General features: G+C 45.0%; 2 protein-coding genes across 14 annotated transcripts; one reads left to right on the top strand and one right to left on the bottom strand.

Annotated features, from left to right (window-relative positions):
* Positions 1-393: 393 nt before the first annotated feature.
* Positions 394-23700, bottom strand: NKIRAS1 (NFKB inhibitor interacting Ras like 1). 12 transcript variants are annotated; one of them, XR_004349663.1, is made up of 6 exons: positions 23546-23691; positions 14733-14843; positions 7335-7576; positions 2740-2789; positions 1054-2594; positions 398-915 (listed from the first exon to the last, which is right to left on the bottom strand). XR_004349663.1 is itself a non-coding variant. In XM_032630304.1 (5 exons), exons 3-5 carry the CDS (start codon positions 14824-14826, stop codon positions 673-675), a joined length of 579 nt encoding a protein of 192 aa, XP_032486195.1. In that variant the 5' UTR covers positions 14827-14843; positions 22768-22814; positions 23546-23688; the 3' UTR covers positions 394-672. The 12 variants fall into 12 exon arrangements, 7 of the variants coding, with proteins under 7 accessions (XP_032486195.1, XP_032486199.1, XP_032486196.1 ...); XM_032630304.1 differs by lacking the exons at positions 1054-2594; positions 2740-2789 and adding an exon at positions 22768-22814 and having other exon boundaries at positions 394-915; positions 23546-23688; XM_032630308.1 differs by lacking the exons at positions 1054-2594; positions 2740-2789; positions 23546-23691 and adding exons at positions 22768-22814; positions 23315-23330 and having other exon boundaries at positions 394-915.
* Positions 23701-23755: 55 nt separating this feature from the next.
* RPL15 (ribosomal protein L15) lies at positions 23756-27749 on the top strand. Of its 2 annotated transcripts, XM_032630302.1 has the most exons (4): positions 23756-23841; positions 24472-24653; positions 24853-24989; positions 25838-27749. In XM_032630302.1, exons 2-4 carry the CDS (start codon positions 24482-24484, stop codon positions 26141-26143), a joined length of 615 nt encoding a protein of 204 aa, XP_032486193.1. In that variant the 5' UTR covers positions 23756-23841; positions 24472-24481; the 3' UTR covers positions 26144-27749. The 2 variants fall into 2 exon arrangements, with proteins under 2 accessions (XP_032486193.1, XP_032486194.1); XM_032630303.1 differs by having other exon boundaries at positions 23806-24653.
* The last annotated feature ends 241 nt before the right edge of the window (positions 27750-27990 follow it).

The raw sequence follows: 27990 nt of genomic DNA, 5'->3' as shown, positions 1-27990 counted from the left end.
TGAAGACTACTCCAGAAGGTATGGTATGCCTTGTGGGAAATGGAAGCTTCACTGTCCACAAGTGTTCAGCAGTTGCCTACAGAAGGAAGCACCAGCTGGAACATACTTACACCACCTACTCCATTCATGCTAAACATAATTTGAACAAAGCTAAATCACAGGTTTAGCAAGATCCCTACCAGATAAAATTTAGCTTAACTCAGTACCCAAATTGTTTACTGTTTGTGATCCAATTTGGACACACAAAAAATGTCCTTTCATAATCCTAGACCTTAGATGATGAGTGAACTTTTCAAAAAATTAACATTTGAGCGAGTAAGTCTGCATAAAGTTACACAGAATGACAGCTTCTGAAACGGGTTAAAGGGGAGGGGAGCTACTCACAGGTACACGTGCATACCACCCAAATTTTATTTTATTCTTTTGGCAAATGCAATATAATACAGATAACAAAGGTGCTCATTTTAGGGACAAGTCTGAAACAGGGAGAATGCAAATATATTATTACTTCATGTCAGGGAACAGTAACTGAATTATAACTGGAAGTGCATTAAATTACTTCCCTAGGGTCTTCCTGAGGACCAAAGGTAGACAGAAATGGCCTGTTTTACATAAGTTCACAGACACCTCGAGGCAGTCACCATTCAAGGGACAGTTGTGCAACCCTAGGGTTTAGTTCTCAGAGCTGGAGTTGCCTTTGCTTCTCCTCCCAGGCAGAGGGAAGCTCGGTTTGCTCTGGGGCTGGGAGAGTTTGCGGGCTAGCAGGGTGAAGGGCTCGATCAGGGTCTTGCGGTCTGTGACCGTCACCTCCCACAGATGCACCTTCTCACTCCTGGCCCACCGCTGTGCCACTTCGGCGTCCACTTGTCTCTGCTCAGAAAGGTCAGTTTTGTTTCCTAACACGACAATGGCCACCTGAAAGAAACGGGTAAAAAAGATCACACTTTGCCAGCATCAGTTCCTAGACAAAACGGAGGAATAAAACTCCCGTTTAACAAAGTGCTTCGTCCAAACTGATCCTCAGGCGTGAGGCTGAAGGGTAAAGGGCATTACCTCACCCCTCCTCGCTCCGTGTATCTCCTCAAAAACGCAGATGCTCTCCAGGCTGCTGACGACGCAACAGTTGAAGTTACTCCGGGTACGGCTGGAAGACAGACTTGGGGAAATCACTATCGAGGGTACAGATAACGGTTTGAGGTGTGTCTACGTTTCAGTTTAGCTCTACTACCTGCGATACGTACTTGAAGATACAACCACGGAACTTCTGGAGCCGTGAGAGGTCTGCAGCCCTGGGGCCTGAGTTCCTTGAGAACGGGAATTGTTCTGTTCACGTCACTCCTAAACATAGCAAAGCACCTGACACAAGCACTAAATATGTGTTGAACGTACCACCCAATAGGTACCTTTTACCCTAAATGCAAGGCAATCGATCCTTCTCTCGCTACCCCCAGGCACTGTTTCAGGCGACCAGAAGGGCGGTCACAGTCCGCGGGAGGGGAGACGCGTGGTGACCTCCAGACGCTGAGAGAGTGCCTGGAAAGGCACCTAAAGCAGGAGGCCGGGGAGGTGGAAGGGGGCTCCTCTGCGCCACGGCCGGGCCACGGCCGGGCTCCCGCCTTCGAGACGTGCGCACGCTCCGGTGGGAGGACGGAGCGGGATGGGGCGGCACGGAGCGGCAGGCAGGGCTCTCCTCCGTCTCTCAGCAGGAGCCAGCCCTCCCGTTGCCCCCCACCACCCACCCCGTCTCTGCGGCGAAGGTTCCCTTCCCCTCTGGCTTGGCTGCGCGTGGTCACCCGGCCGCCCGCAGGGTACAGCGGAGGAGGTGTCCTAGGCTCGGGGCCACCTCCAACACGATACCTCCCTAGAAACCCTCGGGCCGAGGGCTGCTGCTTCTGCCCTGCGCCCCCTGCCCCCTGCTCCCCCGCCCGGCTGTTGCTGCCCATCCCAGCGCTGGCCCGTGGTCACCCCACACGCTACTCCCGTCATACTGGTGGTGGTTTCAGCAGCCCTGGGGGTGACCCGGTAACCTCATCCCTCAGCTCCTTGACTTCAGAGATCCTAACTGCCCTCCTGACCTCAGCCACTCGCTCCCACGAACCAGGACAACCGGTTACTCTCCTCTCTGACCTCGAGTGCGGGAATCCCGCTCCGCCCGCTGCCTTCCTGGTTCATCCCCCGCACCCCTCTGCAGCGACCCCGCAAGCACCGCAGGGACCCACGAGCCCCAGCGCTACCACCTCTGTCTCAGTCCTGCAACCCCGCTGCTGCCCTCGGCGCTCCCCCCGCCGAGCTTCTCCTCGTTCGCTCCCTCGCCATCGTCATCACGCCGTACGCCCCCCGCCGCCACCTCGGTTAAGTTGAACTCCTAACTGTACCTTTTGCCGACACCATTTACCGAACGTGGCGGGAGAAAACACAACCCCGCTGGCCGGTCCCGGTTCGTAACCACCGACCTCCAGCGCGCTGCTGTTCTCCAGCAAACACATCACGTTCCCGCCACTTCCCCTGGAAGGACGGCATCTCCTACCTTGGTCCTCCTCCAACCTCCACCGTTCCCTCTGCCTTCCCCGTCTCACCCTCAGCTGATGTCCACACTACGTCAGCAAGAAGACAGGAGCAATGAGAAGGGAACTGTCAGGTGCTTCCACCGCCACGTCTACCAGCCCCACGGTCCTCTAAGCCCACGTCCCCACCCTCTTCAACCTGGACAAGGTGTCACTCCATCGGCTATCCCCTCACCTGCGTCTCTCCGCTGAATCATCCCACTGCGTACAACCCATCTCTCTCATCTGAAAAACAAAACCCTCTGATACATCCTTCTCCAGTTCCTCTCTGTCCCCCTTTTAGGGGACAATATATTTACCCTTTGACTCAAAACTCTTTCAAAGAGCTAGGTTTGCTGTGCTCAACTCTCTCACATCCAGGCCATCAGACTCTGTCTCACCGTTTCACTAAAACTGTCGTCGTTGAGATCTCCCAAGTTACTAAAGCTGGCCACCTCTCGGCTCTTTTGATCTGCCTTTAGTATCTGACATAGCTTGGTCACTTCCTACCTTTTAAAGTGCCGACTTTACTTGCCTTCTGGGTCACCCTTATCTCTTGGTGTTCCTCGTACTTCAAAGGCCACTTTGTAGACTCCTTTGCTGCCTTCTCACTTCTCCAGCCGGTAAATGTCAAAGTGCTCTAGAGCGAGAGCATCTGAACTAAACTCTGCTTCTCACCTTGTCCCTCAAGGTGAAAGTCAACAGAGTGATTTTTTTTTTTTTTTTGGCCGCACAGCATGGGGGATCTTAGTTCCCCAACCAGGGATCAAACATACGCCCCCTATAGTGGAAGTGTGGAGTCTTAACCACTGGACCACCAGGGAAGCCCCAGAGTGATCATTTTAAAACAAATCAAAAGATGAGACTTCCTGAGAGAGTGGCATGGACATACGTACGCTACCAAACGTAAAATAGACAGCTAGTGGGAAGCAGCCGCATAGCACAGGGAGATCAGCTCGGTGCTTTGTGACCACCTAGAGGGGTGGGATAGGGAGGGTGGGAGGGAGACGCAAGAGGGAGGGGATATGGGGATATATGTATACGTATAGCTGATTCACTTTGTTATACAGCAGAAACTAACACCATTGTAAAGCAATTATACTCCAATGCAGGGGGCCTGGGTTCAATCCCTGGTCAGGGAACTAGATCCCACATGCATGCCGCAACTAAGGAGCCCGCCTGCAGCAACTAAGACTTGGTGCAACCAAATAAATATTAAAATAATAATAAAAATAAGTCAAAGGAGGTTCAACTTCGTTCACTTTAAGGACAAAAGAAACTATGAAAATACCATTTTACCCAGAAGAGTCACAAAATCCAAAAATTTAACCACACATTGTTGTCAGGACTGAAGAAACAGGCATTTTCATACCATTCCTATGGACAGTAACTTGTCGCTATATTTACCTTTAACGCAAGAACCTAACTTCTGCTGGTTGATCTTTCAACTCTACGTTAAAATGTACAAAATAACAAATGTCTAAGATTCTTCACTGCAGCGTAGTTCATGCTAGCAAATGACCAGAGAAAACCTAAGTCTCCATCAATCTGAGACTGGTTAAATAAGTATGGTACATCTACAGACACACAGTAAATACTATGCATCAGTTAAAAAAAAAAAAAAAAAGGAATCCAAGTACTGCTGTGTATGGAAAGGGCTCCAAGATACATTGCATGAAAAATACAAGGTGTACAACAGTATGCTACCTTTGGTACGAGAGAAAAATAAGAAAAAATTATATACATTTCTATCTGCTTGTATTTACACAGAGAAACTCTGGAAGGATGCCCCCAGACTAGGAAAGGGGTAAAACATTAAAACAGCATGCTTGAGGTACAGGAAACAGACGGTTGAACCCAGGGGTGGGAACAAGTTCACTAGAGTCCTCTCTATAGATCATTTTTATTTTTGAACCATGTGCAACCATTACCCTTTCAATTTTTTAAAACAGACATGAAAACAAGTAAGTGCCACCCAAGCTAGACCCTGCCATCCCTTTGCCTCCCATCCCGAGGTGCCCTCAGCTCTGCCTCCCCCCAGCCCCGCCCACTCTGGCCTCAATGCTGCTCCTGGCGCAACATGGTCCCGCCCCCGCCCCTGCTCAGCTGGGGCCTCCGCCTGGAGCAGCCTCCTCTAGACATCGGCTTGCGCCCTTCCCTCACATCCTTCAAATCTCTGCTGCAAGTCACCTCACCAGGCCTTCCCATATCACCTACAGAAAGCAGTGCCCTCACTCCCCACTCTGCTCGACTTTTCTTCCTACACTGCCTCACTCCTCACAATACATACTTGTTCTTTGTCCCTCTCTCCCCCACCCCCCAGACAGAAGCTTTATGGCAACAGGGACTCTGTTCTATTCTCTACTGTATTCCCTCCGCCTCACCTAGAACAGTGCCAGGCACATAGCCCAGTAAGCATCTGCCATCAAAACTACAACGAGGTGTCACCTCACACGGGTCAGAATGGCCATCATCAAAAAATCTACAAACAATAAGTGCTGGAGGACAGGGAACCCTCCTACACTGTTGGTGGGAATGGAAATTGATACAGCCACTATGGAGAACAGTATGGAGGTTCCTTAAAAAACTAAAAATAGAACTACGGTATGATCCCGCAATCTCACTCCTGGGTGTATATCCGGAGAAAACTCTAATTCGAAAAAATACATGCACCCCAGTGTTCACTGCAGCACTATATGCACAGTAGCCAAAACCTGGAAACGACCTAAATGCCCATCAACAGATGAATGGATAAAGTTAGACATGGTACATATACACAATGGAATATTACTCAGCCGTAAAAAGAAACAAAATAATGCCATCTGCAGCAACATGCATGCAGCTAGAGATTATCGTACTAAGTGAAGTAAGTCAGAGTAAGACAGATATCACTTATATGTGGAATCTAAAGTATGACACAAGTGAATGTATCTATGAAACAGAAACAGACTCACATAGAGAACAGACTGGTGGTTGCCAAGGGGGAGGGGGTGGGGGAGGGATGGAGTGGGAGTTTGGGGTTAGCAGATGCGAACTATTATATACAGGATGGATAAACAACAAGGTCCTACTGGATAGCACAGGGACCTATATTCAATATCCTGTGATAAACCAAAATGGAAAAGAATTTTTTAAAGTATATGCATGTATAACTGAATCATTTTGCTGTATGGCAGTAATTGACACAACATTGTAAATCAACTCTACTTCAATAAAAAAATTAAAAAATAAGCATTTGCTGAATGAATGTGCTTCTTAAATCCCCATAATAACCACATGAGAAAGGTACTATTATTATCCTTATTTTATAGATAAGGAAACTAAGGCAGAAAAGTTGAGAAGCAGAGCTAAGATTCAAGTACATGAGTTCACTGAACTATACTTTTCACTTTAGGGGGGCAGGGAGGGAAATCTGGGGGATTCTCCCCCAAATAATAACAGCACTTATCTGTCTCAGTGAGAAAGATGGGAAACAGGTGGAGAGGAGCCTTCATTACTTACCTTTTTATATCTTTTGAAGACTGAACCTTGTGAATGTTGTTATCTATTCACAAAGTAAGTTAGTATTCCAAATAATAAAAATAATTAAAATATCAACAACCCAGAGGTCCTTGAACAGGTGAGTGGTTAAATAAACTTCGGTACATACACACCATGGAAAACCACCCAGCAAGAAAAAAGGAATGAACGACTCATACACGCAGTTACCTGGCTGACTCTCCAGAGAATTATGCTGAGTGAAAAGGGCCGATACCAAAAGGTTCCAAACTGCGATTCCATTTACGTTAACACTCTTGAAATGACAAGGTTACAGAAGTGGAGAACAGATAACGGTTAAGGAGGGAGAGGGGATGGGAGGGGAATGCGTGAGGCCGTAGAAGGCCCCATGAGGGGTCCCCGCAGTGCTGGAAAGGTTCCCTCACTGTATAAATGTCAGTACCTCGGTTGTGTTATTTTACTGTAGTTTTGCAGTGTTATTACCATTGGGGGAAACTGAGTTAGGGATCTCTATTATTTCTTAAAATTGCATGTGAATCTACAATTACCTCAAAATTAAAAGTATGACATAAAAAATACATAAAAATGAGGTTAAGTAAAAATTAGGTTAAGAACACCTAGCCAGTGCTGTTAATGGGTTCATGACACGGTTCCCTAAACCCTGAGGAGTCAGCCATGCCAAGACCCAGAGAAAGACCTGCGACGAGAGAGTTCCAGGCAGGGGAACGAGCCATTGAGAAGGACTTCACAGGGGGACAAAATCATCATGCTGGAAAAGCAGAAAGTTGACCACTGGAGTACAGTGACAGAGGAACAGAATGCTAAAGGTGAAAGGACAGCCATGGGCCAGATCATCTAAAACTTTACAGACCATAGTAAGAATCTTATTTTCAAATGGTAAGTGGATAGAAGCCAGTAATTATTTATTAGTTTTTTTACACTTCTTTTCTTTTTTTTTTTTTAAGGCTAAGGACAATCCTATTTCTCCAAGAAGACAATAAAAAGCCCTAGGAAACGATGATCCCAAATAACGTGAAATGAACTATGTAGTATTTGCAATATGGGGTCATTAAAATTCAAGTTGTACATGGGAAGAAGCAAAGGCAGAAAGTCAAACGCTGGTCCTGGTTGAACTCAGTCCTGTATTTCCTGGGCTAGGGAAAAAAATCATGAAGATTACAGATACTGTGAATATAATTTAATGCTTTTAAAATATTTTAATTGCCCAAAAGCCCATGCTTACAATTTCAACGTTATAATTCATAGCTGGCATTTTTTAACATACCCACTTACCTCTTTTTTGTCTTTGAACTTATCAATTTCTTTTTTCAGAAGCTCCACTCTTTGAAAGGATTCAAGGTTATTCACACTGTACACAAGAACAAAGCCATCAGCAAATGAAAAATAATGCTTTGGCAGCTCCACGCCTTCCTGTAGGCCTCTGGTGTCGTAAAGATGTAACTGTTCCTTGACTCCCCGATCTGTTTCCACTGAAGCCATATACACATCTTCCATTGTTTCACAGTCCTCCATTCCTGGGGTTAAAAAAGAAATTACTTTTACATATACAAATATCGAATTATTATGTTATTCACCTGAAGCTAATACAATGTTATGTCAATTATGCCTCAATTAAAAAAAAAGCTTTTACTCTTTCTGGATAACTCAATACCAATTGTTGAGTATTTTCTCATCCTTTAGAAGGTGGCTTTCTAGGTTCCTTATTTACTACACGTAAGAATCATATTTCCATTTACTAGCTTCTTTAAAATGAAAGGTAATTGTTACAGTAAATGAACAAAGTGCTTTTAAAGATTATTTCTTCCATATAGACATAAAAAAAATTAAAATTTGGCAGTGAGATTTACTATTACTTATTTTTCAGAAGTAACTTACAAGAGTCAAAGAACTTACTATCTCAATTGGAGAATTAAGGGCTGATTTTTAAAGTACCTTCAACAACTAAGTGGCTCCATTTTCTTTTCTTTTTTTTTTTTTTTGCGGTACACGGGTTTCTCACTGTTGTGGCCTCTCCCGTTGCGGAGCACAGGCTCCGGACATGCAGGCTCAGCGGCCATGGCTCACGGGCCCAGCCGCTCCGCGGCATGTGGGATCCTCCCGGACCGGGGCACGAACCCGTGTCCCCTGCATCGGCAGGCGGACTCTCAACCATTGCGCCACCAGGGAAGCCCCCCATTTTCTTTTTCATCAGCGCCAAGGACAGGACCTCGGTAAGTTTGATTTTTCTCTGTACAATTTCCACTGTTTCCAAGGTCTGTTTCAAGGACTCAGAAATGTACATGTCCAGTCTGGGTCTAGGCACCAGGCCTTAATTCCCAAGTACGTACTGTGCACTTTTGTGTGAATGTCCTCCAAGTCCTTCAAACTAACAAGACTTAGTATCTTTCCTGCCCCACCTGTCCCTCCTCCTTGCTTTTGTCCCTTGATCACCATCCACCTGGTCAGTCTTCAGCGTTCTCTTTAAACAAGGAAAGTATGGGTGAATGTGGTCCTAAATCAGCCACTCTACACCTGAGACATCTGCTCGATCCACTGCCTGCTTCCACTCCCCCTGGCTTGCTCCCTTCACCTGAACGACTGCAACAGCTCAGGAAACACCTGGTCAACGCCTCATCCTTTCCAGGCTCTGTAGATTTTCTTCGGATTATCCACTTCCCTCCATCCTGCTCTTACTGTGCCTTGTACAGGTAATACCACTTCACCCTAAACTCTTTTCGTATCTGTCCCCTCCGGAGCTGCAGTGGAAACTCCTCGAGAGCCAGGACTGTGGCTAATCTCTCTTCGGAGCTCTGAGGACTAACGAATTGACTTACATACATAGAACGTCCTTAGTAAACGTCTGAATGAATGAATGAATGCGTGAGCTCATAACTGGTGCCCCAATTTCATTCCCCTGCTCGCCTGAACGATGAGCCCTGGAAAATCCATTTGACTTTGCTCCATTTCTGTGGGTTTTGTCTCTTCAACTCACCTAGAACTTCCTCAAGAGAAACAACACCTCTGTGTACACAGCAAGTATGCAACAACCATTTGTGGATGAGGGGATTAAGGTGAGAAGATGAACACTTTGAATGTTAATGACTAGTGCAAGAGGTAGTCTATGGAGACATAAACTTATTGGGCTTCGATTACAAAAAATTTAAAAGCAAAAACTACCAAGACTTTTGTCATGGTGGATGTTCTGTCCACCAAAAGCCAGTCTGGTTCCCTTCCTTCTCCCATGAAGCTTAGACCTTTTGAGATTTTCTCACCCTATGCATCAAGTGAAGTTACGACTCTGCATCTCCTCTGCCACTCCACGCCACCTCTGTCCTAGCAGGAGACTAAGGCTGCACTTCTAGAAAGGGTAAAACAGAGGCTGCTGAGATGTGGGACAGAGGGTATGAGTTCTGCAGTGAAAACAAGGGGCAACTCAGTGACGTGCCCCCTCTGCTCCCAAAACTTTGGCGGCCAACTCTTTATCCTCTAGGCGGAGGGATCTGGGGAATCTGGCCAGTGAAAACGGAGAAATCCTAAATATGCTAACCTCTGAGGTAAACCAACAAATGCCCCACCCAGGTCACCTTATAATGAAGCAAAGTCATGAACCCTATCCACATGCTTAGAGCTTTAAATTAGCTTTTCAGTTCTCCATTCTTAATTACAAGCAGACAATCAAGGATTACCAGATACCTGAGAAAGAGACCAAAATTCAGGAAAGAGCACCTGAAAAGAAAAAGACTGTGCAAAGAAAAGAAAACAGACCAAAAAACTACCAAATATTATCCTCAAAGAGATAAGACAGTGCATTCATGAAATAACAGGATACTAAGAAATGAAAACTCAATAGAAGGGCTGAAAAATAAAGATGGGGAAAATTCCCATAGAGTGGAACAAAGTGCTGAGAAATTTCAAACAGAGGAGAAATTTTAAAAATCAGAGGACGAGTCCAGAAGATCCAGCATCCAAAAAGAGAGCTCCAGAAAGAGAGAACACAGAAGAGAAATAATTCAGAGCTGAAGAACACACATTTCCATACTGAAAGGGAGTTCCAGAAAGAGAGAACAGAGAACACAGGAGAGAAATAATTCAGAGCTGAAGAACACACATTTCCATATTGAAAAGGGCCCACCAGGTGCCCAGCACCGTGAATGAACACAGACTGATCCTATGATACACCACTGCGAATTTCAGAGCACTGGGGAGAGCCTACAAGAGCGTCCACATCCGAAGCAACAAGAATCACGATGGCTTCTGGCTTCTCAGGAGCACTGGAAGAAGATATTAGAATCTGGTAAACTGAAGATACACATGGTCTATGAGCCTGCGATTTCATTCCTAGGTATATCCCCCCAGACCTCGTCCAAATCATAGCTGGGATACGTGTATAAGACTCTTCACAGCAGCGCTATCTCTAATAGCCCCAAACTGGAAACAACCCAAATGTTCATCAAGATACAGGAGGTAAATAGGGACTTCCATGGCGGTCCAGTGGATAAGACGCCACGCTCCCAATGCAGGTGACACGGGTTTGATCCCTGGTCAGGGAACCAAGATCCCACATGCCACATGCCACACGGGGCGGGCAAAAAAACAAAACAAAAAAAGATACAAGAGGTAAATAAATGGAGGTATATTGAGACCATATACCTATCGTGAAAATTACACCACACCTACTTAAAACAATATGGATGAGTCTTACAAATATAATGTTGAGTGAAAAAAACAAACACTGAAAAATTGATACGGTATGATTCCGTTGATATCAAGTCAGTAAGAGGCAAAAATAAACGGTGTCATCCAGTGATACATACATGGGGGCAAAACGATAAAGAAAAGAAGGGATTAACCAAAAGTCAAGGGAAGGGCTGAGTTTTGATTGAAGAGAGGAACATGGGGAGCTGACGAGAGTACCTGCGGTCTTCTACCTTTTGACCTGTGTGGAGGTTATGCAAAGGTTTTGTAATTATTCATTAAACCACATGCGTGTTTTATGCCCTTTTCTATACATATGATGCATTTTATAATAAAAGAGGGAGAAAAGATGGTAATGGACCGATGCTTTCAAAATTTTGGAAGGAACTTATTCTCCATCTAGAATTCTATACCCATCAAAACTGTAACTCAACTGTGAATGAAAGTAAAGACATTTTCAAACACGTGAAGCCTCAGAATATGTATCATGCACATTTTCTCAGGAAACTCTTTGAGGGAGGCCCGCCATCAAAATTAGCATGTAATCATAGAAAGAGGAAGACACCAGATTCGGAAAACAAAACCTCACATGAGAGTAAAGGGAAGCATAGGGACAATAGCAAATACCTTTATTCAGAAGCCCCAGGATTACTACTGGGCACCAGGCATAGAGGGCATTCTGAGGGCTGTCATCGCCCGATGCCTCATCCCATTGTGCAACCTTTTCAACCCCCAAAAGAGTACTGCAAGATGTGCTCCACCGAAAGAAGGGCGTAAACAGAAGATGACAGGAGATCTAGAAAACAGGAAATCAAACCCAGGAAGAAAGAAAAAGTAAAGGGAAGTTCTATGGTGACAGCTGTACAACAGGCCCAGATAAGAGAATGCTAGCTCCTGGAAAAATATCTCCAAAAGAAAGGGCGGGGTGGATTATCTGATATGATTGACCTCCTGGAGAACCGAGAACCATCTGGACATGTGGAAGAATCAGCAAAAGGTATGAACAAAACTAAAGAAGTGATAGAGCAAATATAAGCCTCCATAAGAAGAAAAAGAAAGAAAAGAAACAATTATAGTACATAATACTGCTCAGCTGAGAATATTTACATGTGCCAGCAGTTGTCAAAGTGTGGTCTACAGAGATCCCTTGAGGTCTCCTTTCAGGGAACCCATATGGGCAAAACTATCTTCATAAAAATATAAGACATTCGTCTTTTTCACTGTGTTGACATTTGCGCTGATGATATAAAAGTAATGATGGGTAAAACTGCTGGTGCCAGGACTTCCCTGGTGGCACAGTGGTTAAGAATCCGCCTGCCAATGCAGGGGACACGGGTTCGAGCCCCCGTCTGGGAAGATCCCACATGCCGTGGAGCGACTCAGCCCGTGCGCCACGACCACTAAGCCTGCGCTCTAGAGCTCACGTGCCACAACTACTGAAGCCCGTGCTCCGCAACAAGAAGCCACCGCAATGAGAAGCCCGTGCAAAGAAGAGCGGCCCCTGCTCGCCGCAACTAGAGAAAGCCTGCACGAAGCAACGAAGACCCAACGCAGCCAAAAATAAAAGTAATTAATTAATTGGAAAAAAATGCTCTAAAAAAAAAACTGCTGAGGGCTTAGTACAAATCAAGGCAGTGGCACCAACTGTATTAGAGGTTGAATTCCTCAACACCTCATACTCGCGGTTTCAAAAGAAAAAGCCAGTTTCACTTAAGAATGTCCTTGATGAAGCAGGAAAAATGACCAAACTTATTAAATCCTCATCTATGAGTATGTATCTTTACATCTCTTTAATATTCTATGTGATTAATGAGAAGTATACATGAAGTATTTCTGCTTAATGCATAATGGTAACTGACTGGAGGAAAAGCTCTTGCGTTTGAGTTTCAAGCTGAAATAGCTTTTTTTTTCTTTTTTTTGGGGCTGTGTTGGGTCTTCCCTGCTACGCACAGGCTATCTCTAGTTGCGGTGTGCGGGCTTCTCATTGCAGTGGCTTCTCTTGTTGCGGAGCACGGGCTCTAGGTGTGGGCTTCAGTAGTTGCAGCGCATGGGCTCAGTAGTTGTGGCTCGCGGGCTCTAGAGCGCAGGCTCAGTTGTCATGGCACATGAGCTTAGTTGCTCCACGGCATGTGGGATCCTCCCGGACCAGGGATCGAACCAGTGTCCCCCTCTATTGGCATGAGGATTCTTAACCAATGCACCACCAGGGAAGTCCCACTTTTTTTTTTTTTTAAAGAAGGGATAACAGAAACAAACCATGGTTATTCAGGGTATCTGACATTTTCTCAAAGATGAATAACGAGAGCCTATCATTTCAAGGAAAATAACTGATAGTATCTGTTGTTAAAGATAAAATTTGAGCTTTCAAGCAAAAATGAGAATTGTATCCATCAGCAGAAACTTGAGAGCTTCCCAATACCGATGAGACTGGTGATGATATTAATAAATGGTATTTGGAAGATCTGCTTACCTCAGTTAACCAGTACTTTCCAAATGACCAATTCATAAATGTTAAGAAACCATGCATGGGTAAAAATCCCATTTGAAGTGCAAGATAAATCAATGAGATTTTAATGTAATAGAACAGGAGAAGCTCACTGATGTGGCTTCAGACTCCACACTGCAATAACCTTTAAGTAACCATCACTGATTGAGTTTTAGTGAAATACCAAAGAAGAAAGTCCACAGTTATCTGCAAAGCTATTAAAATATTCCTACCTTTTTCAACCACATATTTGTGTGAGGCCATATTTTCTTCACATATTTCAACTAAAAAAACATATAACAACAGATTGAATGCAAAGGCAAGCAGATATGATAATCCAGCTGCCTTCTATCAGGCTGGACATTCGATTTTCAAAAACGTAAATCAACACTCATCTTCTCACTAAATTTTTTTGAAAATGTAACTATTTTTCATTAAAATGTGTTACCTTTACCTTAGCATATAATAAGTTTATTGTTATTATTTTACGTGATAAGTTTTTTTTTTTAATTTCCTCAGGTTTAATCTCTAATACGATAAAAATATTGTAAGACATAGCCTACAGAAACAAAATCTGTTGGGGTTTTAAGAGGGGAAAGGGATTCTTTTTTTCCCCCTTTGGGCATAATTTACTTTTTCACTGGCATAAATTAGAATCCGAAGGTGAAAAATTCAGAACCAATAGTGCAGCACTGTGATAGGTTTTCAGACCTTCTGGCACAGGCATCGTTATTAATAAAAACCAAATATGGATTTAACCGAAGTTGTTAAATATTATTCTGGGAAGGTGGAAGAGGATCAGAGTTCATCAAAATGGTTAATAAAAGACAGAAATGTGCTTGAAGCCACCTGCCAGCGATAAATACTTCAAAGATCTATGATTCTACGTATATCTCTAAGATAAGCCTTGTTTCATTCTAACGTGTTATGTCTGTCCTTCCTTACCGAACTGTGACCTCCTTAAAGCCAGAGATGCTTCTCCACCTCTAAATCCTCACAGCCTGTATCAGAGAGCGTACTGAACAATTATTTAACTCAATGAATGAATAAATGAATGAGATAATCCGATTCACAAAAGTAGGTCATATTGCAGCAAACAGCTGTCTCTTCCATTCTTAAAACCTATACAGCAGTACTGGAAAGTCATGTTTGAAATGAGAATGAGAGACCATTCAATGTATTCTGAAGTCAGTGAGTCTGTGATTCCAAGACCACTCTTCATCATGTAAACACACTGGAAACCACATAGAGACAACATTTTTCTTACCTGTTATAACTCTTGTTCTAACAGAGTTAAGTGCAAGCACTCTGGAATTTCAACAACATAAAGATGTTTTTTTCCTTGCCCCTACTTTCCCCCCCCATCTCTGTCAATTTCTATGACCCTTTTGGTCCCTCTCGATGACACCTCACTTTTGTGCACCACTGCCCATCTTTAAGTTAGCACGACCAACAAAAGACCCTGACCAGTTCCCAGAACCTGCAGGTAAACTAGGGAAAAATAATCTTACCAATAGTGTGATTTCCATAAAGGAGCTGCTCCAAAATTGCCGTTTTCCCCACAGATAACAAGCCACAAACCACAACCTTACAGCCCTTTCCCATCTTCCCTTAGGATATCACTGTGAAGAAAAGAGAAGATCTTTAAAACTGTGTACAGTTAAAAAAAAAAGAAAAAAAAAAATCAACCTTTCCTTTTTCTTTCTTTCTGTGTTTAAATTTAATTAGTAATACATACACAGGGGGAAACTGCAAGTATAAAAAGAAATGTAGAATACGGTACATCCTTCCAAACCCCATTCCTGGTTCCCGTCCTCCCTTAATCAGTGTTACTAGTTTCCTATATATCTCTGCAGAGGTGACCTAGAGAAACATAAGAATACATGGATAGATATATGTTTGTCTTCAAACAGCATAAACACATCTTATACAAGGACTATTCCAATACTAATTAAGTCTATAGGAATCTGAACCGAATCCTAGATGAAGCAATCCTTGAAAGACTGCCTGCTCGTCAATGTTTACCTGGAAAAATAAGCATTTAAGTAAAAATTTAAGGAGGCATGAAGATAAAAATTTGGACAGAGAGTAGACATCATTTTTTAAAGAAGTATTAACACCATCAATGCAAACGTCAGTCTTTTCTCAGGAGAGTGAGAAACTGGGTGTGGGGCTGTCTTAGTCGTACTTCTTTTTGCATCACAGTTCTTCATGCTAGAAAAATTGCTCAGGTACTTTAAACTGAAAGAAAGGAAAACTCATTTCTCCTCGCTTCCTCACATATGCATGGAAGAGCAAGACTGGGTAACACTTTCTTGAATTTTCCTCAAAGTTTTTATTTTCCAGACGGCAAGGTACCAGCAGACAAGACAGAAAGGGAAAGGGGGCTCATAAAATACAACAGAAAAACTTGGGAAGAGAAGTTAAAGTTCCACATTGTCTTTTGCCTCCTTTCCTCCAGTTCTCTTACCTAGAAGTGTGAACATGCAATAGCTCTGACGAAAAAGCACGCCACAACGCCTTCAAGTCAGTAAACAAGAAAGTCCAAATGAGCATTCAAATAAAAGGGACGGTGGGCATCCTTCTGTATGTGTGTGCGCACGTGTGTCACACATCACTTTTTTTTTATCAACACCTAAAACATTAACAAATGAAGTTCCTGTAAGTCTTCTCTACTCTGTTTTCCCAAAGTCTGTAAATTTTTTTTTTATCGAGGTATAGCTGATTTCCAGTGTTATGTTAGTTTCAGGTGTACAAAAGAGTCAAAAATTTTATAGATTATACTCCATGTATAGTTATTATAAAATATTGGCTGTCTTCTCTGTGCTGTACAATATATCCTTGTAGCTTATTTATTTTATATATAGGAGTATAATCCCCTACCCCTACTTGCCCCTCCCCCCTCTCTCCCCCCACTGGTAACCACTAGTTTGTTCTATCTCTGAGTCTGTTTCTTTTTTGTTATATCCACTAGTTTCTTGTATTTTTTTAAATTCCACATATAAATGATAACATACAATATTTATCTTTTCTCTGACTTATTTCAATACGCATAATACCCTCCAGGTCCATCCACGTTGTTGCAAATAGCAAAATTTCATTCTCTTATGGCTGAGTAGTATTCCATTGTATATATTGATATCTTCTTTATCCATTCCTCTGTTGATGGACACTTAGGTTGCTTCCACATCTTGGCTGCTGTAAATAGTGCTGCAACAAACATTGGAATGTAGGTATCTTTTCAAATTTGCATGTTTGTTTTCTTCAGATATATACCCAGGAGTGGAAATGCTGGATCATATGGTAGCTCTATGTTTAGGTTTTTGAAGAACCTCCATATTGTTTTCCACAGTGGCTGCACCAGTTTACATTGCCACCAACAGTGCAAGGGGGTCCCCCCTCCTCCACATCCTTGCCTACGTTTGTTATTTGTAGACTTTTGGATGATAGCCACTCTAACAGGTGTGAGGTGATATCTCATTGTGGTTTTGATTTGCATTTCTCTAATGATGAACGACGTTGAGCATCTTTTCATGTGCCTGTTGGCCATCAGTGTGTCTTCTTTGAAAAAGTGTCTATTTAGGTCCGCCGCCCATTTTTAAATTGGGGTCTTTTTTATATTGAATTGTATGAGTTGTATTTTGGATATTAAGCCCTTAGCAGTCATATCATGTGCAAATATTTTCTCCCATTCAGTAGGTTGTCTTCATTTTGTTGATGGTTTTCTTTGCTATGCAAAACCTTTTAAGTTTAATTCGGTGCCATTTGTTTATTTTTGCTTTTGTTTCCTTTGCCTTAGGAAACAGATTCAAAAAAGTATTTCTAAGATTTATGTCAAAGAGTGTTCTGCCTATGTTTTCCTCTAAGAGTTTTATAGTGTCTGGCCTTATATTTAGGTCTTTAATCCATTTTGAGTTTATTTTTGTGTATGGGGTTACGGAGGGTTCTAATTTCATTCTTTTCTGTGTAGCTGTCCAGTTTTCCCAGCACCACTTACTGAAGAGGCTGTCTTTTCTCCATTGTATAGCCTTGCCTCCTTTGTCGTAGATTAGTTGTCAAAGTCCATAATTTCTTATGACCCAGATCAGCCATGACACTTATCTCCTGACATGAAAAAAAAAATTTTTTTTTGGCTGTGTTGGGCCTTTGTTGCTGTGCATGGTCTTTCTCTAGTGGCAGCCAGCGGGGCTGCTCTTCATTGTGGTACGTGGGCTTCTCACTGCGGTGGCTTCTCTTGTTGCGGAGCACAGGCTCTAGCTGTGCGGGCTTCAGTAGTTGGGGCATATGGGCTCAGTAGTTGTGGTGCGCAAGCTCTAGAGCGCAGGCTCAGTAGTTGTGGCATACGGGCTTACTTGCTCTGCGGCATGTGGGATCTTCCCGGACCAGGGCTCGAACCCGTGTCCCCTGCAATGGCAGGTGGATTCTTAACCACTGCGCCACCGGGGAAGTCCCAAAGTGGATTTATTTAGAGAGAAACATGCTCCACAGACAATGTGGGCCATCTCAGAAGGCGAGAGCAGCCTTCGGACAAACACACTACACAGACAGGATGTGGGTCATCTCAGAAGGTGAGAAAGGCCCAAAGGGCTTTTAATAATAGTTAAAATTTAAAGGAAGTTGCCACCTAACTACATGAGAAGAGGATAAGAAAGCGATGATGGCACGCAGAACAATTCTGTTGTCAGAAAAGGTTGCCGTTGGAATCTAAATTCTGATTTTTCTATTGTTATTTTCTATTGTTATTTCCCTTCCTCTGAAATAATATTAGGATCAGCAGATAAAGTCTGTTAAAAATATGCACTAGGGCTTCCCTGGTGGCGCAGTGGTTGAGAGTCCGCCTGCCGATGCAGGGGACGCGGGTTCGTGCCCCGGTCCGGGAAGATCCCACATGCCGCGGAGCGGCTGGGCCTGTGAGCCATGGCCGCTGGGCCTGTGCGTCCGGAGCCTGTGCTCTGCAACGGGAGAGGCCACAACAGTGAGAGGCCCGCGTACCACAAAAAAAAAAAAAAAAAAAAAAAAAAAAAAAAAAATGCACTATTTTGTATTTGTGTTTGTATAAGATAAATTGGGGGATTTGTTCCAGTATTTCAGAGAAGACTCCAAGGGCAAAGAGTAAAAGCAACTGAAAAGAGGTAACTCAAACACTAGGTAAGGATTTTAAGGTTTTTTAGGATGGTGAGAGAAGGAAAGAAATAAAACAGATCTTGGTAAATATTTTATACCATCAAAAAGAAAACAAAGATGAGAGGGTAAGTGTGATTAATCAAAGCACACCTGAAGCATTCTAGCTTCCTAGTTGTCTTCAAGTGGGAAACAATAATACTACATAAATCTGAAGATGAGGACTTCCCTGGTGGTGCAGTAGTTAAGAATCCGCCCGCCAATGCAGGGGACACAGGTTCGAGTCCTGGTCTGGGAAGATGCCACATGCCGCAGGGCAACTAAGCCCGTGCACCACAACTACTGAGCCCACGCACCACAACTACCGAAGCCCCTGTACCTAGAGCTCATGCTGTGCAACAAGAAGCCACAGTAATGAGAAGCCCATGCACTGCAATGAAGAGTAGCAATGAAGAGTAGCCCCTGCTCTCGCCGCAACTAGAGTAAAAACTAAAGATTAGTGACCTGCTTTACCATCAATTAAAAAATATGAATTCTTGGGACTTCCCTGGAAGTCCAGTGGGTAAGACTTCACCTTCTAATGCAGGGGATGAGGGTTCGATCCCTGGTCAGGGAGCTAAGATCCAACATGCCTCTCAGCCAAAACACCAAAACAGAAGCAATATTGTAACAAATTCAATAAAGACTTTAAAAATGGTCCACATCAAAAAATCTGTTAAAAAAAAAAAAAAAGAATTCTTGAGGTATAAACTACTGTGTATAAAATAAATAAGCTACAAGGCTACATTGTACAGCACAGGGAATATAGCCAATATTTTATAATAACTATAAATGGAATATAATTTAAAACTGTGAATCACTAAGTTGTACACATGAAACGCATATAATACTGTACATCAACTATACTTCCATAAAATTATTATTATTATTATTTTTTTTGCAGTATGCGGGCCTCTCACTGTTGTGGCCTCTCCCGTTGCGGAGCACAGGCTCCGGACGCGCAGGCTCAGCGGCCATGGCTCACGGGCCCAGCTGCTCTGCGGCATGTGGGATCCTCCCGGACCGGGGCACGAACCCGCGTCCCCTGCATCGGCAGGCAGGACTCTCAACCACTGCGCCACCAGGGAAGCCCCATAAAATTAATTTTTTAAAAGTATGTGTTCTGTAAAAAAAAAAAAAAATATATCTAATGTAAGATTTTGAATGAATAACATTAAATACACATACAAAAACACTTTATTTTCCATATATGATCATGATGGCAGGGGCTCACATTACATATAAGATAGTTGTTCTCACACATATATATTCAATATCTACAAATAAAACCTACTAAAAGCTTAGTTCTATAAGCATTATAATATTTCATAATTCCCAAACACAATAAATAGGCACCATTCCCTTCCAAATATAAAGAGAGGTCATCTGCGGCACCCTGAAAGGGCAGAGAATCACATGAATAGATCCTGGGGGTGGCCACGCCTCTTACTAAACCCAGGTTTCCAGAGTTTGAAAGGCCCCAGAGTAGATGGATGACCTTTAAGGTCACTTCTAATACTGTAACGCTATGAGAGCAGAAACTACTTACCCGGAAACTGCATCAACACGAGGTTAATACAAAAAGCGGTAGCTACAGCTACCTGTATAGTCCCTACCCTAAGAAACTGGTGGACAATACAATTCAATCTGTGACCTATTAATCCCTGACAGTCTGATGTAAATGACTAAGAGTATATGCTTAACAGGCAAAATCCAATGCAGTCTAAATACATATTGCTTTGCTTTCCAGGCTATTCAATAATGTGTCTAGGGACTTCCCTGGTGGCGCAGTGGTTGAGAGTCCGCCTGCCGATGCAGGGGACACGGGTTCGTGCCCCGGTCCGGGAGGATCCCACATGCCGCGGAGCGGCTGGGCCCGTGAGCCATGGCCGCTGAGCCTGCGCGTCCGGAGCCTGTGCTCCGCAGCGGGAGAGGCCACAACACTGAGAGGCCCGCGTACCGCAAAAACAAACAAACAAACAAATAATGTGTCTAGAGAATAAAAATTGATCTGATCCATTCTGCTGAAAACACTCAGCTTGGTCAGTATTCTCTTTGAAAAGCCATCAGAAAGAGCTACCCAGAATTGTCAGTACTTCTGTTCTTCCTCTGTTCTTCTAAGGAAATCATTCTAGTTTTAAAGTTAAACACAATTTTTTAATGCAAACTGAAAAATATTATCACCACAACACTGTTAACATCATAAAGAGATGTTATAGATCTTATTATGCAAGCATTACAGGAAGAAAACCTCTACACTCCGTATTTGTTTATGTAAACATCATGGATTGTGTGCAATGCTTTCACTTAGCCATAGATGAATACACTTTGCATACATAAACACATATTAAAAGAGTTTTGCAAACAATACTGCCCAAAATGAAATACAATAAACAGATTCCAGTAACCATTCTTTTACTCATTCACTAAATACTTACTGAGAGATGATCCTAATGCCAGGCATTAGGGACAAACTAGGAGGCAAAATCAGAAATGATCCCTGCCCTCAGGAATCTCAAAATCAATTGAAAATACCAATCCAAATCTTGCAAAATTGCTAATTGAGAAACTGCAAACTGCAAATCAACAAACAAAACTGCAAAACCTAATTAAGAAATAGCAGTGATTAATCACATTGCCAGAATCTTCTTTCCAAATGATTATTCCACCTTTGTAGTCAATCGTCCTTGACTAATTTTCCTCATAACCCACATCTGATCCATCAATAAACCCTCTACCTTTCAAACACATCCAAGGCTGGACCACTTAGCACCTCCATCACTCATGAAGTAGTCCAAGGCACTATAGTCTCTCATCTGATCTCTCAAAGATGTCCACATCGTAATCCCCCAAATCCATGAGTATTCTACTTTACATGGTAAAAAAAAAAAAAGACTTTGTGGTTGTGACTAAATGAAGAACCTTGAGATGGGGAGATTATCCTGGATTATCTGAGTGAACTCAATGTAATCACAAGTGTCTTTATAAGGCGGAGACAAGAGTGGCAGAAGTGAAAGAGACAGAGATTTTAAGATGCTATAATGCTGGCTTTGAAGATGAAGAGGCCAGAAACCAAGGGATGCAGGTGGCCTCCAGAAGCTGTAAAAGTTAAGGAAATGGAGTCCCCCCTAGCACCCCTAAAAGGAACACAGCTCGACTGACAACTTGATATTAGCCTAGTGAGATTTCTGACCTACAGACCTATAAGATGATAAACGTGTACTTTTTTTTTTCTTTATTGTTTAATTTTTTGGCCGTGCCACATGGCATGTGCGATCCTAGTTCCCCAACCAGAGATCGAACCCATGCCCCCTGCATTTGAGGTGCAGAGTCCTAACCACTGGACCACCAGGGAAGTCCCTTTGTACTCTTTTAAGCCAGTAAATTTGCTGTAATTTGTTATAACAGCAACAGGAAAATGAATACAACCTCCTAACCGTCCACACTTTTTCCCTTCTTCCTTTTAGCCTCAAATAATCCTTTTTCTTTTTTTCCTTTGGCCACGCTGCGCAAGCTTGAGGGATCTTAGTTCCCCAACCAGGGATCAAACCCAGGCCAAGGCAGAGAAAGCTCTGAGTCCTAACCACTGGACAACCAGGGAATTCCCCAAGTGATCCTTTTAAAATGTAGGTCACATGAAGTCACCCTTCTGCTCAACATCGTCCCATGGTTTCCAATCTCAGAAAGTTTGAAAACCCAAAGTCCATAAGAACGTTCGTCTCTTTGATGTCACGGGCCAGTTTCCCCTCTGCCTCCTTGCTGGTCCTGTATTAACACAGGAACGCTCCAGCCCTGGCGCTGTTCTCCCTGACTGAAATCAGTCCCCACACCTCCAAGGTGTTTTCTCAAATGCCACTTCTCAACACTTACCTGAATATTCCACCCAAAGTTTCCACCCCTGCCCCAACACGTCCTACCCGTCCCCTCCCCTTAATATTTGTCCTTAACACTTATCACAGAGCATAATATACATTTTATGTCTATTGTCCTTTTCCAAGAAGCTAGAATTGCTGCGACGACCACTGCTACCATCCCAGCAGCTGGGCACATATGAGGCCCTTCAGAAATACCTGTTGAGGGGCTTCCCTGGTGGCGCAGTGGTTGAGAGTCTGCCTGCCAATGCAGGGGACACGGGTTCGGGCCCTGGTCTGGGAGGATCCCACATGTCGCGTAGCGGCTGGTCCCGTGAGCCACAACTACTGAGCCTGCGTGTCTGGAGCCTGTGCTCCGCAACAGGAGAGGCTGCGACAGTGAGAGGCCCACGCACCGCAATGAAGAGTGGTCCCTGCTTGCCGCAACTAGAGAAAGCCCTCACGCAGAAACGAAGACCCAACACAGCCATAAATAAATAAATTTAAAAAAAAAAAAAAAAAAAAAAAGAAATACCTGTTGAATGAATCAATGCACCTGTGAGGGCTTTTACAACGGTAAAGCTGCAATTAAAAAAACAACAACAAAGGATATTAGGAAATGGGGTAAAAAAAAATAACCAAACCCACTAATTTAGAAGATAAGAGTCTCTTAAACCTTCGCCACATTTAAACTTATAATTCGTAAGAGAATTAAACCACATGACTTATCTAAAATGAAAATATTCTGGAGATGCAAAAAAGCTAGTAAATAAACTATCAATAAAGAACGCAACAAAAAACGCCTGCATTTTCTCGGCTTTTTTCCCCAAAACACTCGCACCTGACGACCAGATTTGGGCATATAATTATTTCGCCTTCCTAAAAAGATCGTGGTTCTTACGTAGCAAATGTGGGACCAGATCTGCAAGCAGGAAAGGCACGGACCTGGGAAGGCGAGGACCCGCCTGCAACACCCTCTCCCCTCCCCGCCATCCTTTTGGTGCAAAATTCCTCGGAGCGGGGCCTGCAGCCTCAATTGCTCCGGGGGGGACAGAGCGGCTCCCACCGCCAAGCCCCCGTACCTCGAGCGCCCCACCTGCCGGCTGGGGCAGCGCCGCCGGAGCCCCCAGTTTCTGCCAGCGTCCGGGGAAAGCGGGGAGCCCACAGCGGCCCCCACCCCAGGTGAGACGCCCGCAGCGCAAAGCGGCCCCGCCGAACGCCCCCGACAGACCCGCAGGCCCAGAGGGAAGCGGCGCGCGGGCTGCACGGCAGCACCGCGGGCTGCGGCCCCGGGAGCCCCGCCCCCAACTTGCCTCCTCGCGGCGGCGGGATGTCGGGACGCTCTCCAGCCCAGGCCTTGCCGCGGACGGTCGCCGCCGGCTCGCCTCTGCCTCTCAGGCTCGAATCCCGGGGAGCGGGGGACAGGACCCTGGGGCAGGTTGCGCCGGCCTAACTCCGCCCAGCGGGCTCTCTGCTGGAACTACGTGACCCATGAGGCTCTGCGCGGCCGCCGCTTTCCACCGGAAGGAGGCTCGCAGAAGAGGGGGAGGAGCGCGGAAGGGATTGTGGGAGAAAGGGTCGTTCCTTTCCGTTTGGCGGCAGCCATCAGGTAGGTGGTGGTGGGTTATAGGCTATTCTATCCGCCGCGGATCTCTCTTTATTTCCGCCATCCAGGCTCGGGGACCCTGCGACCTCGGAGCTCCTCCTGTCACCTGTGCGGCGCGGGTTCGGTCGGGATGCGGGGCAGCGCGGGCGTGGAGAGGCGGCTCCCCGAGCGGGCTGGGGGGAATGCTGTGATGGCGGCGCGAATCCGAGCTGGGGCCAGAGCGTGGAGGAGAGGGAGGCGTGGGGGCTGAGGGATGGGCGGCCGGGCCTGGGGCGTCCGAAAGCGAAGCCGGGGGGCTGGGGGGAGGGAGAGTTTTTCTTCGAGGAGTAACCCTTGGCGGTGGCGGCGGCACCTTCCCCTTGGGGGTCCCGGCAAGGCCTCTGCAGGCCGGGCCTGGGGCGCCGCCCGCCTCGGTCCCCCGCCCCCGGGCGCCCAGGGCCTGCTCGGTTCCTTCGTCCGGCAGCAGCGTGCGGGGCGCCGGGCTGGGCCGGCTGCGCCCCGCGTTCGTGCAAAGCCGTTTTTTCTTCATTGGGGCTTTCCTGGTGGTCGGTGGGGACTCGGGCGGGCGGACGGGGGCTTGTCGTTTACACGTGAAAAGGATGATGTGTTTCTAATACCTGGCTTACGTCAAAGGTGAGCCGAGATGGGCGCTTACAAGTACATCCAGGAGCTGTGGAGGAAGAAGCAGTCGGACGTGATGCGCTTTCTGCTTAGGGTGCGCTGCTGGCAGTACCGCCAGCTCTCGGCGCTGCACCGGGCCCCGCGCCCCACCCGGCCCGACAAGGCGCGCAGGCTGGGCTACAAGGCCAAGCAAGGTGAGCGGGCCCCGCGCGCAAGCCGGGAGGAGATGGTGTCCCCCGGGAAGAGCCGGGAAGCGGTCTTCGGGGAGCCGTCCCCCTCGCCCAGGGCCTCGGCAGAAGCCGGCTGCTGGCCTGAGATAACGGTCGGTGTCGGCGCGTTAGAGACAAGGCACTGAGTCCTTCGCGCCCTTCAGTGGCCCTTTTCTCTAAACAGGTTATGTGATCTATCGCGTTCGCGTGCGCCGCGGTGGCCGCAAACGCCCGGTCCCGAAGGGCGCCACCTACGGCAAGCCCGTCCACCATGGCGTCAACCAGCTCAAGTTTGCCCGGAGCCTTCAGTCTGTTGCCGAGGTAAGTGGGTTTCGAGTCGCGCTTGCGTTGGCCGCCTCCCGGAGGAGGATTTGAGCACCTTTCCTCGTGGTTCGTTTGTACCCAGGCGAGTCCTGTTGCGTTTAAAATGGGGTTGGGTGATTTTTTTGTGTTTTTGACTAATCCCAGCGAGGAGTTGGTATCGGACTTCGTCAGTTGTTTGTTGGGAACCTGTCTTTGCTTACGTAGAGAAAGTGCTTTATGATTAGCGTGCATCCGTGGAGCCTTCGCTTTTAAAGGGCAGTGAACGTTGTCTTGAAGAGCGCGTCTCCGCAGGTGTTAGAGAAGCTGTGTTTGTTCGCACCGCTGATTTCCTGTGCTCGGTAGGAAGCTGTCTTTCTCGGCTAGTCAGTTCAGCTGTGCTCTGTTGTAGAGGTTGGCAACAAGGGCCTGTTGCCCTCCCCTAACTAAAAAGGTTTTGTGTTTCAAAGAAAAGGCAAAGAAGACCATCCGAAAGAGACTCGTGGCCTTCACAGTTCTCTGTAAGAGTTGGCTAGCCCTTCTATTGTGCTAGAAAAATGCATGGTTCCAGAGTACCAGATTTGGTTAGCCAGATACTAGCATTCATGTTTTACTTGGGAAGGAGGCAGTAAGAGAGAACGGTTTCAGATCTGAGCCTGTGTGCTTTGTTTTATAGTAAGTCTCTGCTTTATTGTACTTAGGGTCCCAGCCTCTGGGGAGCAGATCAGTCTGAGGATATTTATGTGTGTTGCATAGTATGTACATCTACCTTATCATAATGGTCCCTGCCTCTGGGGAGAATTCTTGCCGCCTTATTGGCCACTAGGATGTGTGGGATGCTGACCTTGGACCTTTGTTTCCTGTTCTAGGAGCGAGCTGGACGCCACTGTGGGGCCCTGAGGGTCCTGAATTCTTACTGGGTGGGTGAAGATTCTACGTACAAATTTTTTGAGGTTATCCTCATTGATCCCTTCCATAAAGCTATCAGAAGAAACCCTGACACCCAGTGGATCACCAAACCAGTCCACAAGCACAGGGAGATGCGGGGGCTGACGTCTGCAGGCAGGAAGAGCCGCGGCCTCGGCAAGGGCCACAAGTTCCACCACACGATCGGTGGTTCTCGCCGCGCAGCCTGGAGAAGGCGCAATACTCTGCAGCTCCACCGCTACCGCTAATATAAGTAATGTTTGTAAAATTCTTAATAAACAGTTTAGGACATCCACGTCTGCTTAAAAGTGTTTTTTAATCTGTCTGTTAAAACTAGTTGTCTGCAGATTGCTTCATTGAATGCATTGTCAAATTCTGAAAGTTAAAGTGCAATAATGTTTGAAGATTTTAAGTGATGGTGTGTCTTGTTTCTAATAAGGGAAATGCCTTTGTTTTTGCTTTATTAGGCAGTTGATATGTCCGTGTGTAAAATGCTGTCTGGTAACAATAGGTGTAAAATTCTGTAAAAGAGGAGCGCAGAAACTAGCCGTGTAGATTTGTTGGTGCATGTGATGAAACCTACAGCTTTATTGGGGTGAGGCAATGCTCTGCTGGTTTACTCTAAAGTGGCTGTTTTATGGCGTTTGGCAAGGACAAACTTTAAATTGGGTTTTCCTTGGAAATGTGAAGGATGTCGTGATCGTTTACCATGGTCATTATGCCAAAAAATACAGTTGACTAGGGCCCACATTTTTAGACTTAATCTGCTATTCCATATATGTAACTGCTGCTGCCAAGAGGCAGAAAGTAAAGGAATGCCACCATTTTTTAAGAGAATTGGATAAACCTGTTGCAAGATGTTTCTCTTACAAATAGAAACAAATCCTGGTTAGCCTAAATTAAATTGCCTTGGCCTCCGTGGTACCACTGAAGCTCACATAAAAGGTGGGAGCTCCTGGTCAATCCCGTGACTGTTCTGTAGAATACTTAACTTCATGCAAAATAGTCATGGTATTTACACTAGTGTATATTGAAACTGATGGAAATTGAACATTGGGTAAATGAGGAGGGAGTTTTTAACCCTAAGGTTTGTAAGCTAGTGATGCTAGGATTGGGAAATTGGTGTTCATAAGGTCCCTTTCAAGTGTGGGAGGATAGAAGGGGCTTGGATCAAAAATTTAAATGTTTTATTTGTAGTATTAGTTTGTGACCCATTATGAAATCTAAGCCACCTTGGGGAAAATAGGGTTGGTTTTATTTAAAAGTAACATTGCTAAGTCTAATCAGTGTTATCTTGGCTCATCACTTTATCCATTCCCATAAGGCTACTAAGAAGAGGCGTGTGGTTGGGGTCAATACAAGTTCAGCTGGTTTCCGATTTTATGTGTGGTCTACAGTTATTTTCTCATCCCTGCTCAAACTACCCCCAAGAGCCTCACCATTCCACAAACGTGCCAGGCCACCCACCGGTTGTGGTTGGGCGTACCACCATATTCTGCTGGCATCATGACTTCCCCTAGACTGAGCTTCTGTTTCCCAGGGTGGAGTTGAGTGCGTAGGAAATATGGAAGAGGAGTTGCCCCAGTTCTTTCCAATTCTTGGTTTGCTATCTTAATAGGTAGTTTAATTTGGAAATCTAATTGCTGGTTTTCTTGCAAACCAATTTTCCTTGTATTTTCTTCAAGGGTCTTATAAGGCCCACTTAAATGATTTCCAGAAAACATGTAGCAGGCTCGCAAAACCTTCTGAGACCCAAATTCCTTCCCACTCAGAAAATCTTAAACCATATTACTTTGTGTGTAGAGGTGGTTCAACTATATATAATGATAGAATAAACGTCTTATTAAACTAAAACAACTGGACCTCCTGTTATCTTTTGTGATCTAATACTAATAATGTGCTTTAAAGCAAACAATGCCCTGCAAAAAGATACAAAACACGGCAGCAACAGTCAGGAATTTCAGGGAAAATAAAATGTTTAGTCTCGAGTTTTTCTCTCTTGGTTCTTTGGTCCTTGCATGAATTAGAAAAACTCATTTAGAAGTTTTTTCCCAACTATTGCAGGATGCCGACTTGGGGAGGGGAGGGAGGATTC

The sequence above is a fragment of the Phocoena sinus genome, chromosome 4 (assembly GCF_008692025.1).
Source record: "Phocoena sinus isolate mPhoSin1 chromosome 4, mPhoSin1.pri, whole genome shotgun sequence".
Classification (NCBI taxonomy): domain Eukaryota; kingdom Metazoa; phylum Chordata; class Mammalia; order Artiodactyla; family Phocoenidae; genus Phocoena; species Phocoena sinus.
The sequence above is the reverse complement of the archived record's forward strand: the minus strand, read 5'-3'. Positions and strand labels throughout refer to the sequence as shown.